The 13,476-nt window shown below is 39.1% G+C and overlaps 1 protein-coding gene across 3 annotated transcripts in view; it reads right to left on the reverse strand.

The window, feature by feature from the left end:
• LOC139165255 (protein brambleberry-like) overlaps positions 1-13,471 on the reverse strand; it is a 52,817-nt gene extending 39,346 nt beyond the window's left edge. For 2 of the 3 annotated variants that reach the window (XM_070748385.1, XM_070748383.1), the window contains exons 1-7: positions 13,340-13,415; positions 10,238-10,502; positions 8,219-8,347; positions 6,847-7,032; positions 3,154-3,376; positions 1,841-1,957; positions 237-416 (exon numbers count right to left, since the gene is read on the reverse strand). In XM_070748385.1, coding sequence (XP_070604486.1) covers positions 237-416; positions 1,841-1,957; positions 3,154-3,376; positions 6,847-7,032; positions 8,219-8,347; positions 10,238-10,489 — 1,087 coding nt within the window. In that variant the 5' untranslated portion in view covers positions 10,490-10,502; positions 13,340-13,415. Of the gene's footprint in view, positions 1-236; positions 417-1,840; positions 1,958-3,153; positions 3,377-6,846; positions 7,033-8,218; positions 8,348-10,237; positions 10,503-13,339 lie in introns of all 3 variants that reach the window. The other variant, XM_070748384.1, reaches the window with a different exon arrangement.
• Positions 13,472-13,476: the final 5 nt, after the last annotated feature.

Genomic DNA, 13,476 nt, shown 5'->3' on the forward strand with positions numbered 1-13,476 from the left:
GACTTCAACTCCCAGAATTTCACAGCCAGTTACGCAAACTGGGGGAATTCTGGGAGTTAAAATCCAAACACTTTCAAGTTGCCAAGGTCAGAAAAAATTATATAGGTAACTTTCCTTTCAAGGATGTTGTCACAAGACGCATAAAACCCAGGTGGGGTTTTGATTGGCAGCTGTCACGTTGTCTTTTATGACCATCTCCTGTGGTTTCCGTGCCCCTTTTCAACGGGCTGCCTTACCTGCCCAGGTGATGAATCTCTGGAGGTGCTGCAATCGCCCCTCCACCTTGGTCTGCATCTGCTCCATGGTTCGAAGGACCAGCCCAAAAGTCTCGTTCATCTTCCTCAGTTTCCCCAGTAACTCGTCATGGTACAAAGTGGTTTGCTTCTGATAGGCCAGGAACAAGTCCACATTGGTATCTGGAAGAAGAGAAGAGAAGGGTTCTTCTTAATCTGTTTTAACTGTCTGGTTGTTGATTTTAGACTGTTTTGTACTGTTTTTAGCTGGCTTTAGGTTATATTTTATCTGTGTTTGGCTGTGAGCCGCCCAGAGTTATTTGGAAGTGGGGAAGACTATTAGAATAGAATAGAATAGAATAGAATAGAATAGAATAGAATAGAAAATAGAATAGAACAGAAAATAGAATAGAAAATAGAACAGAATAGAATAGAACATAGAATAGAATAGTAGAATAGAATAGAACATAGAATAGAATAGAAAGTAGAATAGAATAGAATAGAAAATGGAACAGAAAATAAAATAGAATAGAAAATAGAATAAAATAGAACAGAATAGAAAATAGAATAGAATAGAAAATAGAATAGAATAGAAAATAGAATAGAATAGAAAATAGAATAGAATAGAACAGAATATAAAATAGAATAGAATAGAAAATAGAATAGAGTAGAATAGAAAATAGAATAGAAAAGAATATAGAATAGAATAGAAAATAGAATAGAATAGAAAATAGAATAGAACAGAACATAGAATAGAACAGAATAGAAAATAGAATAGAATAGAAAATAGAATAGAATAGAAAAGAAAAGAAAATAGAATAGAAAATACAATAGAAAATAGAATAGAATAGAAAATAGAATAGAATAGAATAGAATAGAAAATAGAATAGAGTAGAATAGAAAATAGAATAGAGTAGAATAGAAAATAGAATATAAAATAGAATAGAATAGAAAATAGAATAGAATAGAAAATAGAATAGAACAGAACATAGAATAGAACAGAATAGAAAATAGAATAGAATAGAAAATAGAATAGAATAGAAAAGAAAAGAAAATAGAATAGAAAATACAATAGAAAATAGAATAGAATAGAAAATAGAATAGAATAGAATAGAAAATAGAATAGAGTAGAATAGAAAATAGAATAGAGTAGAATAGAAAATAGAATATAAAATAGAATAGAATAGAAAATAGAATAGAGTAGAATAGAATATAGAATAGAATAGAATATAAAATAGAATAGAATAGAATAGAATAGAAAATAGAATAGAGTAGAACAGAACAGAATAGAATTCTTTACTGGCCAAGTGTGATTGGACACACAAGGAATTTGTCTTGGGTACAGATGCTCTCAGTGGACATAAAAGAAAATATACATTTGTCAAGAATTGTGACGTCTGACACTTAATGATTGTCATAAGCAATCAGGAAACAATCAATTTATTTATTTATTTTTATTTATTTTATTATTTAGATTTGTATGCCGCCCCTCTCCGAAGACTCGGGGCGGCTAATAATACTAATAATACTAATACTAGTAATAATCTAATCAATACTAATAATAATCTAATCAATACTAATAATAATCTAATAAAAAGCCCACAAACCTATTTTGGAGTACACTTCTTGAGCCCGTCTTTGGACTTGATCCAAGTCCTTCAGGATGGCCTGATGTCCCTCTTGAAGCTCCACATCCTGCTGGTTCAGATGACCGCTGACATTTTCTGCGAGGAGAGAAAAGAGAGGCAGCGTTGTTCCAAATGGTCAGCGGCAACAGGTCACATTCTGGCTAAAAGAAGACACAAGGTCCAGTTGTCCAAGATAAGTACACTAAAAAAGCAGAGACGCTTGTTGAAAACTGAAACGAGCAATGTTTAAATGCGCAGAAGGATGTCAATCTGCCAACAAAAATGGGCTACAAGAATGGTGGAAGGTCTGAAGCATAAAACCTATCAGGAAAGACTTCATGAAGTTCGGAAACTTTAGATCGTGCAGAATGCGGCCACAAGAGCAATCATGGTCTTTCCCAGATATGCCCATGTCTCATCAACACTCCGCGGCTTGCACTGGCTGCCGATCAGTTTCCAGTCACAATTCAGTGTTGGTTATGACCTATAAAGCCCTACATGGCATTGGACCAGAATACCTCTGGAACCGCCTTCTGCCGCACAAATCCCAACCACCGATTATGTCCCAGAGTTGGCCTTCTCCAGGTCCCATCGACAAAACAATGTCCCAGGGAAAGAGCCTTCTCTGTGGTGGCCCCGGCCCTCTGGAATCAACTCTCCCCAGAGATTAGGACTGCCCCCACCGTATTTGCCTTCCGCAAACTCCTGAAAACACATCTATGTCGCCAGGCATGGGAAAATTGACATACCCCTAGCTGCTATGATTTATGTATGGTTGTCTGGACTATATGATTGATTTTTATAAGGAGTTTTTAAAATTGTTTTTTAATATTGGATTTGTAGATATATTGCTTGTTGTGAGTCAGTCCGAGTCCTCGGAGAGGGGCGGCATACAAATCTAATAAATTATTATTATTATTATTATTATTATTATTATTATTATTATTATTATTATTATTATGAACTAAATCTGTATAGTCTGGAGGTCAGAAGGGAAAGGGGGGACATGATTGAAACATTTAAATAGGTTCAAGGGTTCAATAAGGTTCAGGAGGGAAGTGTTTTTAATAGAAAAGTGAACCCAAGAACAAGGGGGCACAATCTGAAGTTAGTTGGGGGAAAGATCAGAAGCAACGTGAGAAAATATTATTTTACTGAAAGAGTAGTAGATGCTTGAAACAAACTTCCAGCAGACGTGTTTGGTAAATCCACAGGAACTGAATGTAAACATGCCTGGGAGGAAGGTTTAGAGGTGCCCGGGGCGGATACTCGCTGCTCGATCTGTCTCTCACCCATCCTGCGTGTGATGCCCTCCAGCAGCTCGGCCACCTGTTGCTGCCCGCTGGCGATCAGGGCCTTCTCCTGCACCAGGTGCTCCAGGTTGCTGGAGAGGGAATCCTCCATCTCCGCCTGGCCGCCTCGCAGCATCTCCTGCCGGGTGAGCAGATCCTCCTGGGCGCTAACTACGCGTTGCAGGGACTCCGAGGTGAGCAGCTTCAACTCCTCCTGGCTCCTCTGTCGTGGGAGGTGGTAAAAAAAAACCCACACAAATGTTGGAAAAATAAAAAAAAATAAGGATAAGAAAGAGGCGTGCGATTTTAAAAAATAGAGGAAATTAAACATTTAGAACTCAAATTGCAAAGATGATAAAACACAAAAACTGTTAATGGAAACCAGACGTAGAATCAATTTAATAGAGAAACACAGTGATGGGTTGCCAAAAGTTTTACTGCCATGCTGTGGGCGTGGCTGATTTTGTGGGTGTGGCTTGATGGTCATGTAACCAGATGGGAGTGGCTTGACATTCATGTGACCAGGGTCGTGGCTTAAAGGTCATGTGATTGGGTGGGAGTGCATTACCAACCAAGATAAGTTTTCAAAGAGGCGCTTGGACTTCTTTTCAGCTGATGAAGTCCCCTTCTTTGATTAGCCACAAAAAGGATAAATGATAGACAGCATTATTCGTTGAGGAGCACAATCACATTTTAAGATTTTGTACTGAACCCACAAGGTTCAGTATGATAATAGATTAGGCAAGTAGCTCAATTTTCTTGAATTGCTATAAATGTTTGTTGGGTGGAATTACTACAAAAGGTTAGTTGGGGGAAAGACCAGAAGCAATGTGAGAAAATATGATTTGACTGAAAGAGTAGTAGATCCTTGGAACAAACTTCCAGCAGACGTGGTTAGTAAATCCACAGGAACTGAATTTAAACATGCCTGGGATAAACATATATCCATCCTAAGGTAAAATACATGAAAAAATATAAGGGCAGACTAGATGGACCATGAGGTCTTTTTCTGCCGTCAATCTTCTATGTTTCTATGTTTTAAGTTCAGGTCTAGATAATGATTAAAATGATTAAAGCATTTATGGGTAAAAACATACCATTTAATTATTTCCTATTTTAAAAGTAATTAAGGATCGTACTAAGGTACTAGAGAAGGAAGGACAATAAAAAAAATATTAAGTATTCTCCCACAGCCCCCCCCCGCCCCCCTGGGAGCTACAACCCATTACTGAAGTAACAGGAATACATGAGAGATATCCAACCAGCCAAACAAACATTTTTCCAATTAGCAAACAAACCCAGCAGATGGTCGGCCCATAAAATCAAAAAAGGAAAAAAAGCAACAAAATAATACAGTATACCAATTACGACATGAAACAGGAAAATTGCAGCACACAGAAGCTAAAATGCAAGCGATGATATTAGATTACGATAAAGAATTGTACAAACAACAACCAATTGAGAAAGAAAAAATTACAAATTATTTGAATGAAATAAATACATTTCAGATTGACGAATTGGACAAAGAGATGTTAAATAAAGATTTTATGTTGTTCATAAAACCATACATCATAATAGACTCCCTGTCAGTGACTATTTCACCTTTAACGACAACAACACAAGAGCACGTGATAGATATAAACTGAATGTAAATCGCTCCAAACTTGACTGCAGAAAATACGATTTCAGCAATAGAGGGGTCACCGCCTGGAACTCATGACCTGACTCTGTGGTTGCTTCCCCCAACCCCAAAATCTTCAACCTTACATTATCTACAATTGACCTCTCCCCTTTTCTAAGAGGTCTGTAAGGGGCGTGCATAAGTGCACTTTTGTGCCTAATGTCCCTGTCCTACTGTCTTATTATCCTTTCTATTACTACGTTCTACTTATGTTATGTTAATATGTACTATAATACTTGACAAATAAATAAATAACACTACAGAAAGTCCGAAGAGCTTAATTAAAAAGAAAAACAGAACAATATATCTTATATCATATATATTCTCTCCCTCCCATCTACTTCTCTTCTTTTTTACTTTCTATCTTTATATATATTATTTAATGTCTATTCTCTTCCATATGTATTGTATATTGGACAAAGAATAAATAAATAAAATAAATAAAGTGCCTTCCGACCCCTGTCCTATTGTCTCTCCTATATCCCATATATCTTCTCTTCTATCCCTATATATTTCTTCTATTCTCTCATTGATTATTTTATCCTATACTCTTTTCTATTCTTTCTCTAATTCTATTTCCTTGAAGGTGTCCTCTATTACTTTCATTGTGTATTATTGTGTATTGGACAAAATAAATAAACAATAAACAAAAAATAAACAAAAAATCACCAGGTCCAGATGGACTGCCGGGAGTGGTACCTCTACTTAAGAACTTAATTTGTTCTGTGACCAGGTTCTTAAGTAGAAAAGTTCTTAAGTAGAAGCCATTTTTCCCATAGGAATCAATGTAACAGCAAATAATGATTGCAAACCCATTAGGAAAGAAATAAAAGCTCGGAATTTGGGTGGGAGGAGGAAGAGGAGGAGGAGGACAGTTGCTGTCCAGAACGAAGGGAGCGTTTCTTTTTTCTGGCTGCTGGCAGAGGTTTATTCCCTCTCCAAGTGCCCAGGGAAAGGAAAATGCTTCGTTCGCTCTGGCCTGCCAAAGCCTCCTTAAGCGCCATCGAAAGACTCCTCTGGCAGCCCAGATGGCCGGGATTAAAGGGAGAATGGCAGGAAACTGGCCAGGCCTTCGTGGCGTTCTCAAATTTCCTGGGAAATTTTTCCAGGCTTGTGTTGTTGTTGTTTTTAAATATATTTTTATTGGTTTTGCACATTGAAATTAACATAAAACAAACATAAAACTGTGCATGTGCCCATCACCCGACTGACAATCCCACCACCACCAGCACCAATTGCGGGGGGTTCAAATATTTACTAATTTATATTATTTTATTTCCTTAGCTCTACTTTGCATTTGTTTACTATTGAAAGAGTGATGGGAGTTTATTTTTCACATTTTCGTCACAATCGGGCTTGTGTTCTTAAGTAGAAAATGGTTCTTAGGTAGAGGCAAAAAAATCTTGAACATCTGGTTCTTATCTAGAAAAGTTCTTAAGTAGAGGTACCACTGTACAGTGTTCCCTCGATTTCCGCTGGGTATGCGTTCCGAGAACGCCCGCGAAAGTCGAATTTCTGTGAAGTAGAGATGCGGAAATACACCATTTTTGGCTATGGACAGTATCAAAAGCCTTCTCTTAACACTTTAAACCCCTAAATTACCATTTCCCATTCCCTTAACAACCATTTACTCACCATTATTACTGGTACTCACCATTGAATAAGACACTTAGTGATCCTGATATTTATAAACATAATTATTTATTAACAATAATCATTTTTGTTGTTATTTATTTGCAAAAATTATTAGTTTGGCGATGACGTATGATGTCATCAGGCGGGAAAAACCATGGTATAGAAAAAACAACCGTGAAGTATTTTTTAATTAATATTTTTTGAAAAACCGTGGTATAGGCTATTCGCGAAGTTCGAACCCGCGAAAATCAAGGGAACACTGTATTCCAAAATATTCTGCTAGAACTTTCCTCATTCATCCCAGTGTGTGCAAACTCAAACACAACCCAAACTGCAGACCAAAACAGAGGAAGACACAACAGCGGATCCACTCAAACCTTGAGCGTTTTCATTGCCTCCAACTGGCCGACTGCGGTGGAGACCAGGGCGTTCACCGTATGCTCCGCTCGACGCTTGAACTGCATCTGGCGGGTGGCGTAGCAGACGGCCCGGGCTCGGTTGCTGACGATGTGATAAGCGTTCCAGGTATCCGGATCCATCCCGGCTGTGCACTCCGCCAGGGCCTTTTGCAAAAGGAAAGGAACAGAGGCAAGAGATGCGTTGGAAAATCCAGCATTGCGGGAAGGTTTTTTTTCACCACTTTTTAAATTTTTGTTTTATTTATTTTATTTCATGTACAGTATTTATTTATTAAAAAATAATAAATACATAATAAATAAGCCAGTCATGATCGAACTGCTGACAGTCTGCAGAATTAGCCTGTAGTATGGCATTCAGATCATTGTAGCTCGACGGCTAAAAAGGATATTGAGACTCTAGAAAGAGTGCAGAGAAGAGCAATGAAGATGAACAGGGGATTAGAGGCTAAAACATATGAATAACGGTTGCAGGAACTGGGCATGGCTGGTTTGATGGAAAGAAGGACCAGGGGAGACATGATAGCAGCCTTCCAGTATCTCAGGGGTTGCCACAAAGAAGAGGGAGTCAACCTATTCTCCAAAGCACCTGAGGGTAAAATAAGAAGCAATGGGTGGAAACTAATCAAGGAGAGAAACAACTTAGAACTAAGGAGAAAATTCCTGACAGTGAGAACAATTAATCTGTGGAACAGCCTGCCTCCAGAAGTTGTGAAAGCTCCAACAATGGAAGTTTTTAAGATGATGTTGGATAACCATCTGTCTGAAGGTTCTCCTGTCTAAGCAGGGGGTTGGACTAGAAGACCTCCAAGGTCCCTTCCAACTTTATTTTCATTAATGAAAATAAAGTGAAAAAAACTGATGGGACAAGGTTAGAGGTTTTATGGTTAGTAGAATTCGAGAATAAACAATAAGCTGGAATCACTCTATAATTTCTAAACCTGTTAATGTTCATTATTATTATTATTATTATTAATTATATTTGTATGCCGCCCCTCTCCGTAGACTCGGGGCAGTTCTTGCTTTAAAATAATATAAATCAGTGCACCCTCATTTCGGTGGAGGGATTCGAATGAATGATGTTGGGTGGTGGGAATACGTCTTTTGTGTAGTGTGCATCTGTTGTTATTATTAAAAACTAATACAATTTATTATTTTTTAAAAAACAAGGTCCCTTCCAATTCTATTATTCTGTTCTATTCTGTTCTGTTCTTCAAACATACTGGCACGGGAATTAAAACAAGGATTTCAACCTGAAGTGCAACCGGTGCTGGAGTAACCTTCCTGCCCCTGGCCAAGGTATCTGGGAAGATGCCCAGGTGTGCCTACGTACCATGTCCTCGGTGCACAGGTAAGTCTTCCGACCTTCGGCTCTGGCCTGGCAGTTGAAAAGTGCCACGCCCAGCTTGGCCAGTTCCTCTTCCGCGAGATCACTGCACGTCGAGCGTAGCTGGGAAATGACCTGGATCAGGAAAGGACGAGAAAAAATCCCCCCCCCCCAACCATCAATTCATGAGTGAATTGGCCAACGGGATAGGGGAACGGACGCAAAGGGGGAATGGGACAGGTGGTCCTCGAGTTACAAACATCGCCCCCTCCCCAATTGACTTGGCTTGTCAGAAGGTCGCCAAAGGAGATCACATGACTTGGGGGTTATAAATATGAGCCATTCGCCCAGGGTCTGAATTTTAATCACGTGTTCATAGGGTTGGCATCTAGAGTGTGAGAACCAGTCTTAAGTCATGAATGATAGAAAAGGGGAAGGGATGGAGGAGAGCAGAGCAGAGAAGGACAGGAGAAAGGGAACAGAAGGGAATTGGAATGGGAATGGAATACGATAATTAATAAATAATAAATAATAAGTAAAAGTAATAAGTAAAAGTAATAAATAAATAATAAGTAATAAGCAATAAGTAATAAATAATAAGTAATAAATAGTAAGTAATAAGTAAAAGTAATAATAAGTAAAAGTAATAAATAAATAATAAATAATAAATAATAAATAATAAACAATAAACAATAAATAATCTCATTAGTGGCTCAAGGTTGACTCAGCCTTCCATCCTTCCGAGGGGGGTCAAATGAGGACCCAGATTGTTGGGGGCAATAGGCTGCCTCTGTTAAAAAGTGCTACTGCTAACATGTTGTAAGCCGCCCTGACTCTAAGGAGAAGGGCGGCATAAAAAAAATATTGAATAAACAGATAGATAGATAGATAGATAGATAGATAGATAGATAGATAGATAGATAGATAAAAGAATGAAGAATAGAATAGAACAAAATAGAATAGAATGTGGAATAGAACATGGAAAGGAATAGAATGAAGAATAGACTGAAGAGTAGAAGAGATATAGAATAAAAGACATCTGGAATACAAAATAGAATTTAGAATAGAAAATTGAATTGAAAATAAAATAGAATGAAGAATAGACTAGGATGAATAATAGAAGAGATATAGAATGCGGAATGGAATTTAGAATAGAATGAAGAATAGAAGAGATGCAGAATATAATAGAATATAGAATAGAATAGAAAGAATAAGAGGGCGGGGAAAACATTTACTGACCCCTCGCATCCTGGACACAAACTGTTTCAACTCCTATCCTCAAAACGGCGCTACAGAGCCCTGCACACCAAGACAACTAGACACAAGAAGAGTTTTTCCCCAAACGCCATCACTCTGCTAAAGAAATAATTCCCTCAACACTGTCAGACTTTCTACTACATCTGCACTTCTATTTCTAGTAGTTTTTCTCATTATTCCAATCATCCTTTTCCTCCCACTTAGGACTGTGTGACTGTAACTTGTGGCTTGTATCCTAAGATTTTTATTAATATTGATGGTTTCTTCATTGCTTATTTGACCCCTATGACAATCATTAAGTGTTGTACCAGATGATTCTTGACAAATGTCTCATTTTATGTACCCTGAGAGCCTCTGCACCAAAGACAAATTCCTTGTCTGTCCAATCACGCTTGGCCAATAAAATTCTATTCTGCTCTATTCTATTCTAAAATGAAGAATAGAATGAAGAGTAGAAGAGATACAGAATAGAAGAGATAATTTTGGCACCACGAGACTTTGGGGAGGGCTGCTAAGCACCCAACGGGACTGGGGGAGGTTGCTGGTGCATGCGCGAGGCACGACGGGATCGCAAGGGTTGTCCACGCCTGCTTTTTTGGCAGCCCAGGAAGGAAAGATTCACCATCTCTGTCCCCTATACATTTTCAGACAGGTGGTTGTTTTTAATGGGCCGTTGTAGTATTCGGTCATTAAACAAACCGTTGTAAGTCGAGGACTACCTGTAAACACACACAGACACACACACACAGTCTACAATGCGCCAGAGACCTTGTGATGGCAGGAATCCAGCAGGGACAGATCCACCGCCTGGATTTCGGCCATGAACCTCTTGTCCACTGTCTCCATCTCGAAAGGCACATTTGCAAGGCCGGCTGGGTCCAGGACAGCGGCTGATGGCTCAGGATTGGGGGCAGGAGTTGGGGAGGCCTTTGGGGAGAACCAGCCGAAAAACCCAGCGGAGGGGCCGATGACCATAAGCAGGAGAGAGGAAGCCAGGGCCCAGCTGTGAAGCGGCAGCATCTTCCCACGGCGCCTGCAGTCAAAAACAAGCAAAAAAACCAGTTTGCTTTTATAAAAGAATATTTGTAGCTCAGGGTTGAATGTTGCTCATTGCGTGACTGGGAAAGGAGGAGGAGGAGAATGAGAAGGAAGAGGAGGAAGGAGAGGAGGAAGAGGAGGAAGGAGAGGAGGAAGAGGAGGAAGAGAAGGAGGAGGAAGAGGAAGGGGGGAGGAGGAGGAGGAAGAGGAGAAGGAGGGAGAGAAGGAAAAGGAGGAGGAAGAGGAAGGGGGAGGAGGAGGAGGAAGAGGAGGAGGAAGAGGAGGAGGAAGAGGAGGAGGAAGGAAGAGGAGGCACCACTGCATTGATTGACATTTGTTTTATTTATTTATTTATTTATTCTTTGTCCAATATACAATACATATGGAAGAAAATAGACATTAAGTAATATATATAAAGATAGTAAGTAAAAAAGAAGAGAAGTATATGAGAGGGAGAAAATATATATGATAAGTGAGACAATTGGACAGGGGACGAAAGGCACACCAGTGCACTTATGTACGCCCCTTACTGGCCTCTTAGGAACCTGGAGAGGTCAATCGTGGATGGTCTAAGGGAAAAATGTTGGGGGTTAGGGGTTGACACTATTGAGTCCGGTAATGAGTTCCACGCTTCGACAACTCGATTGTTAAAGTCATGTTTTTTACAGTCAAGTTTGGAGCAGTTAATATTAAGTTTGAATCTGTTGCGTGCTCTTGTGTTGTTGCGGTTGAAGCTGAAATAGTCATTGACCGGAAGGACGTTGCAGCATATGAACTTGTGGGCAATACTCAAATCGTGTTTTAGGCGCCGCAGTTCTAAGCTTTCTAGGCCCAGGATTGTTAGTCTATTTTCGTAGGGTATTGTTTCGAGTGGAGGAGTGAAGGGCTCTTCTGGTGAAATATCTTTGGACGTTTTCTAGAGTGTTGATGTCCGAGATGTGGTGTGGGTGCTCTCTCAAGTCAGGTGATAAGCCCAGATTAATCTCCTGTCATTCTACAGTTGAGAAAAGCCTCGCCTTCAATCTCAAAACGGTCAAGAAATTCTCGAGCGGCACCGATTTTGTCCACTTCAGTCAGCATCTTGGGAACTCATTGCAGCAGTGTTTCTGCCCTTAGCATTCAGGCTTGGATAGAAATATATCATGATGGACGTTTTGATAATATGGTATATGTATGGATGTTTATGTAAGCTTCGTGAAAAAAATAAAATAAAAATAAAACAGTAACATATTCCAAACTTTGACAACTCCATTATAAAAATTTTACTTCATTTTGTACTGCACATTTTCCATAAGCCAGCTTTAAGAACTTCTGATAATAAGCAGTATAATAATTATAATAAATAATTGTTGTAAGCTGAGTCCTTCGGGATTGGGCAGCATAGAAGTCGAATAAATAATAAAAAAATAATAACTATTATTGCAGGTTTTTAAAATTTATTTATTTATTAATCAGATTTGTATGCCGCCCCTCTCCGCAGACTCGGGGCAGCTCACAGCAATAATAATACAATGTAAACAAATCCAATATTTAAGTTTAAGTTAATTTAAAACCCCAATTTAAAAACCAATCATACATACTAACATACCATGCATAAATTTTATAAGCCTAGGGGGAGGGAAAGTCTCAATTCCCCCATGCCTGATGACAGAGGTGGGTTTTAAGGAGCTTACGAAAGGCAAGGAGGATGGGGGCAACTCTGATATCTGGGGGGGTTAAGAATAACCCACAACTTCATGGGTTAAACTTTATGCTTCCTTTGCAGGCGAGTCTATTGCTTATTCCAAACAGCAAAAACCAAAAAGATTCTCAAGTCACCTAAAGGTGCTTTTTGAAGACCAAGGAAGACATGCATGTTTGTTTGTTTATTTATTTTGTCCAATACACAATAATACACAATGAATGTTATAGAGGATATAGAGATACAGGAGAGACTATAGGACAGGGGACGGAAGGCACTCTAGTGCGCTTATGTATGTCCCTTACTGACTTCTTAGGAATCTGGAGGTCAAAAGTTTTTTTTTTTTAAACTGTTTTAATTGTAGTAGAAGAGTAGTAGATGCTTGGAACAAACTTCCAGCAGACATGGTTGGTAAATCCACAGTAACGGAATTTAAACATCTATAAATATATATCCATCCTAAGATAAAATACAGGAAATGGTATAAGGGCAGACTAGATGGACCAGGTCTTTTTCTGCCGTCAATCTTCTATGTTTCTATGTTAATTACTAGTTTTAAATTGTTTTGCACTGTTTTTAGTGGGGTTTTATATCGCATTTTATGTGCATTTGGTTGTAAACCGCCCAGAGTCCTCTGGGAGTAGGGCAGCATTAAAAAAGAAAAGGGAAAAAAGAAAAGAAAAAAGGAAAGGAAGGAAGGAAGGAAGGAAGGGGAAAGAATAAATTTAATTACTTTAATTTTAATTTATTTGACTTCTATGCCGCCCAAACCCATAGGACTAAGGGTGGTTTACAACAGTAAAAAACAATACAATAGTACAGTAATATAAAAAGGAAGTCGAAAAACAATAGTAAATAAGACCCCATAACCCTAATTGTCAGAAAATCCAGTTGCCTCTTTTTAAAAAAAAGAACCTTTGGGTGAAAAAAAACTGTAAAAGAAGCTGAGTTCTCGGCGACTTCCCAAGTCCCATTTTCCCGAAACTTTGCTTTGCAAACTGCCATTCCCTTTTCCCTATGAATGTTTTTTTTTAACCCCAGAGATCTCATCGTGGTCCCCCATCCATAGACCAGCATAACTCGGTTTGGCAAAATGACCCAAAAGTTGGGTAAGGGACAAAGAGAAGAAGAAGGGAGGGGAAAAAAATCACCCTTCGGAGCCCGGGATGGAGTGGAAGGCAAGCGGGCCCGAGCCAGGCGATCGACCCCGAACCTTACCGATCGAATTCACCCTCAGACGGAGCTGGCCCGGAGCCGCGCGGCTGCTTTTTAAATGTCCGGCTGCGTG

The sequence above is a fragment of the Erythrolamprus reginae genome, chromosome 3, assembly GCF_031021105.1.
Source record: "Erythrolamprus reginae isolate rEryReg1 chromosome 3, rEryReg1.hap1, whole genome shotgun sequence".
In the NCBI taxonomy this organism is placed as follows: domain Eukaryota; kingdom Metazoa; phylum Chordata; class Lepidosauria; order Squamata; family Dipsadidae; genus Erythrolamprus; species Erythrolamprus reginae.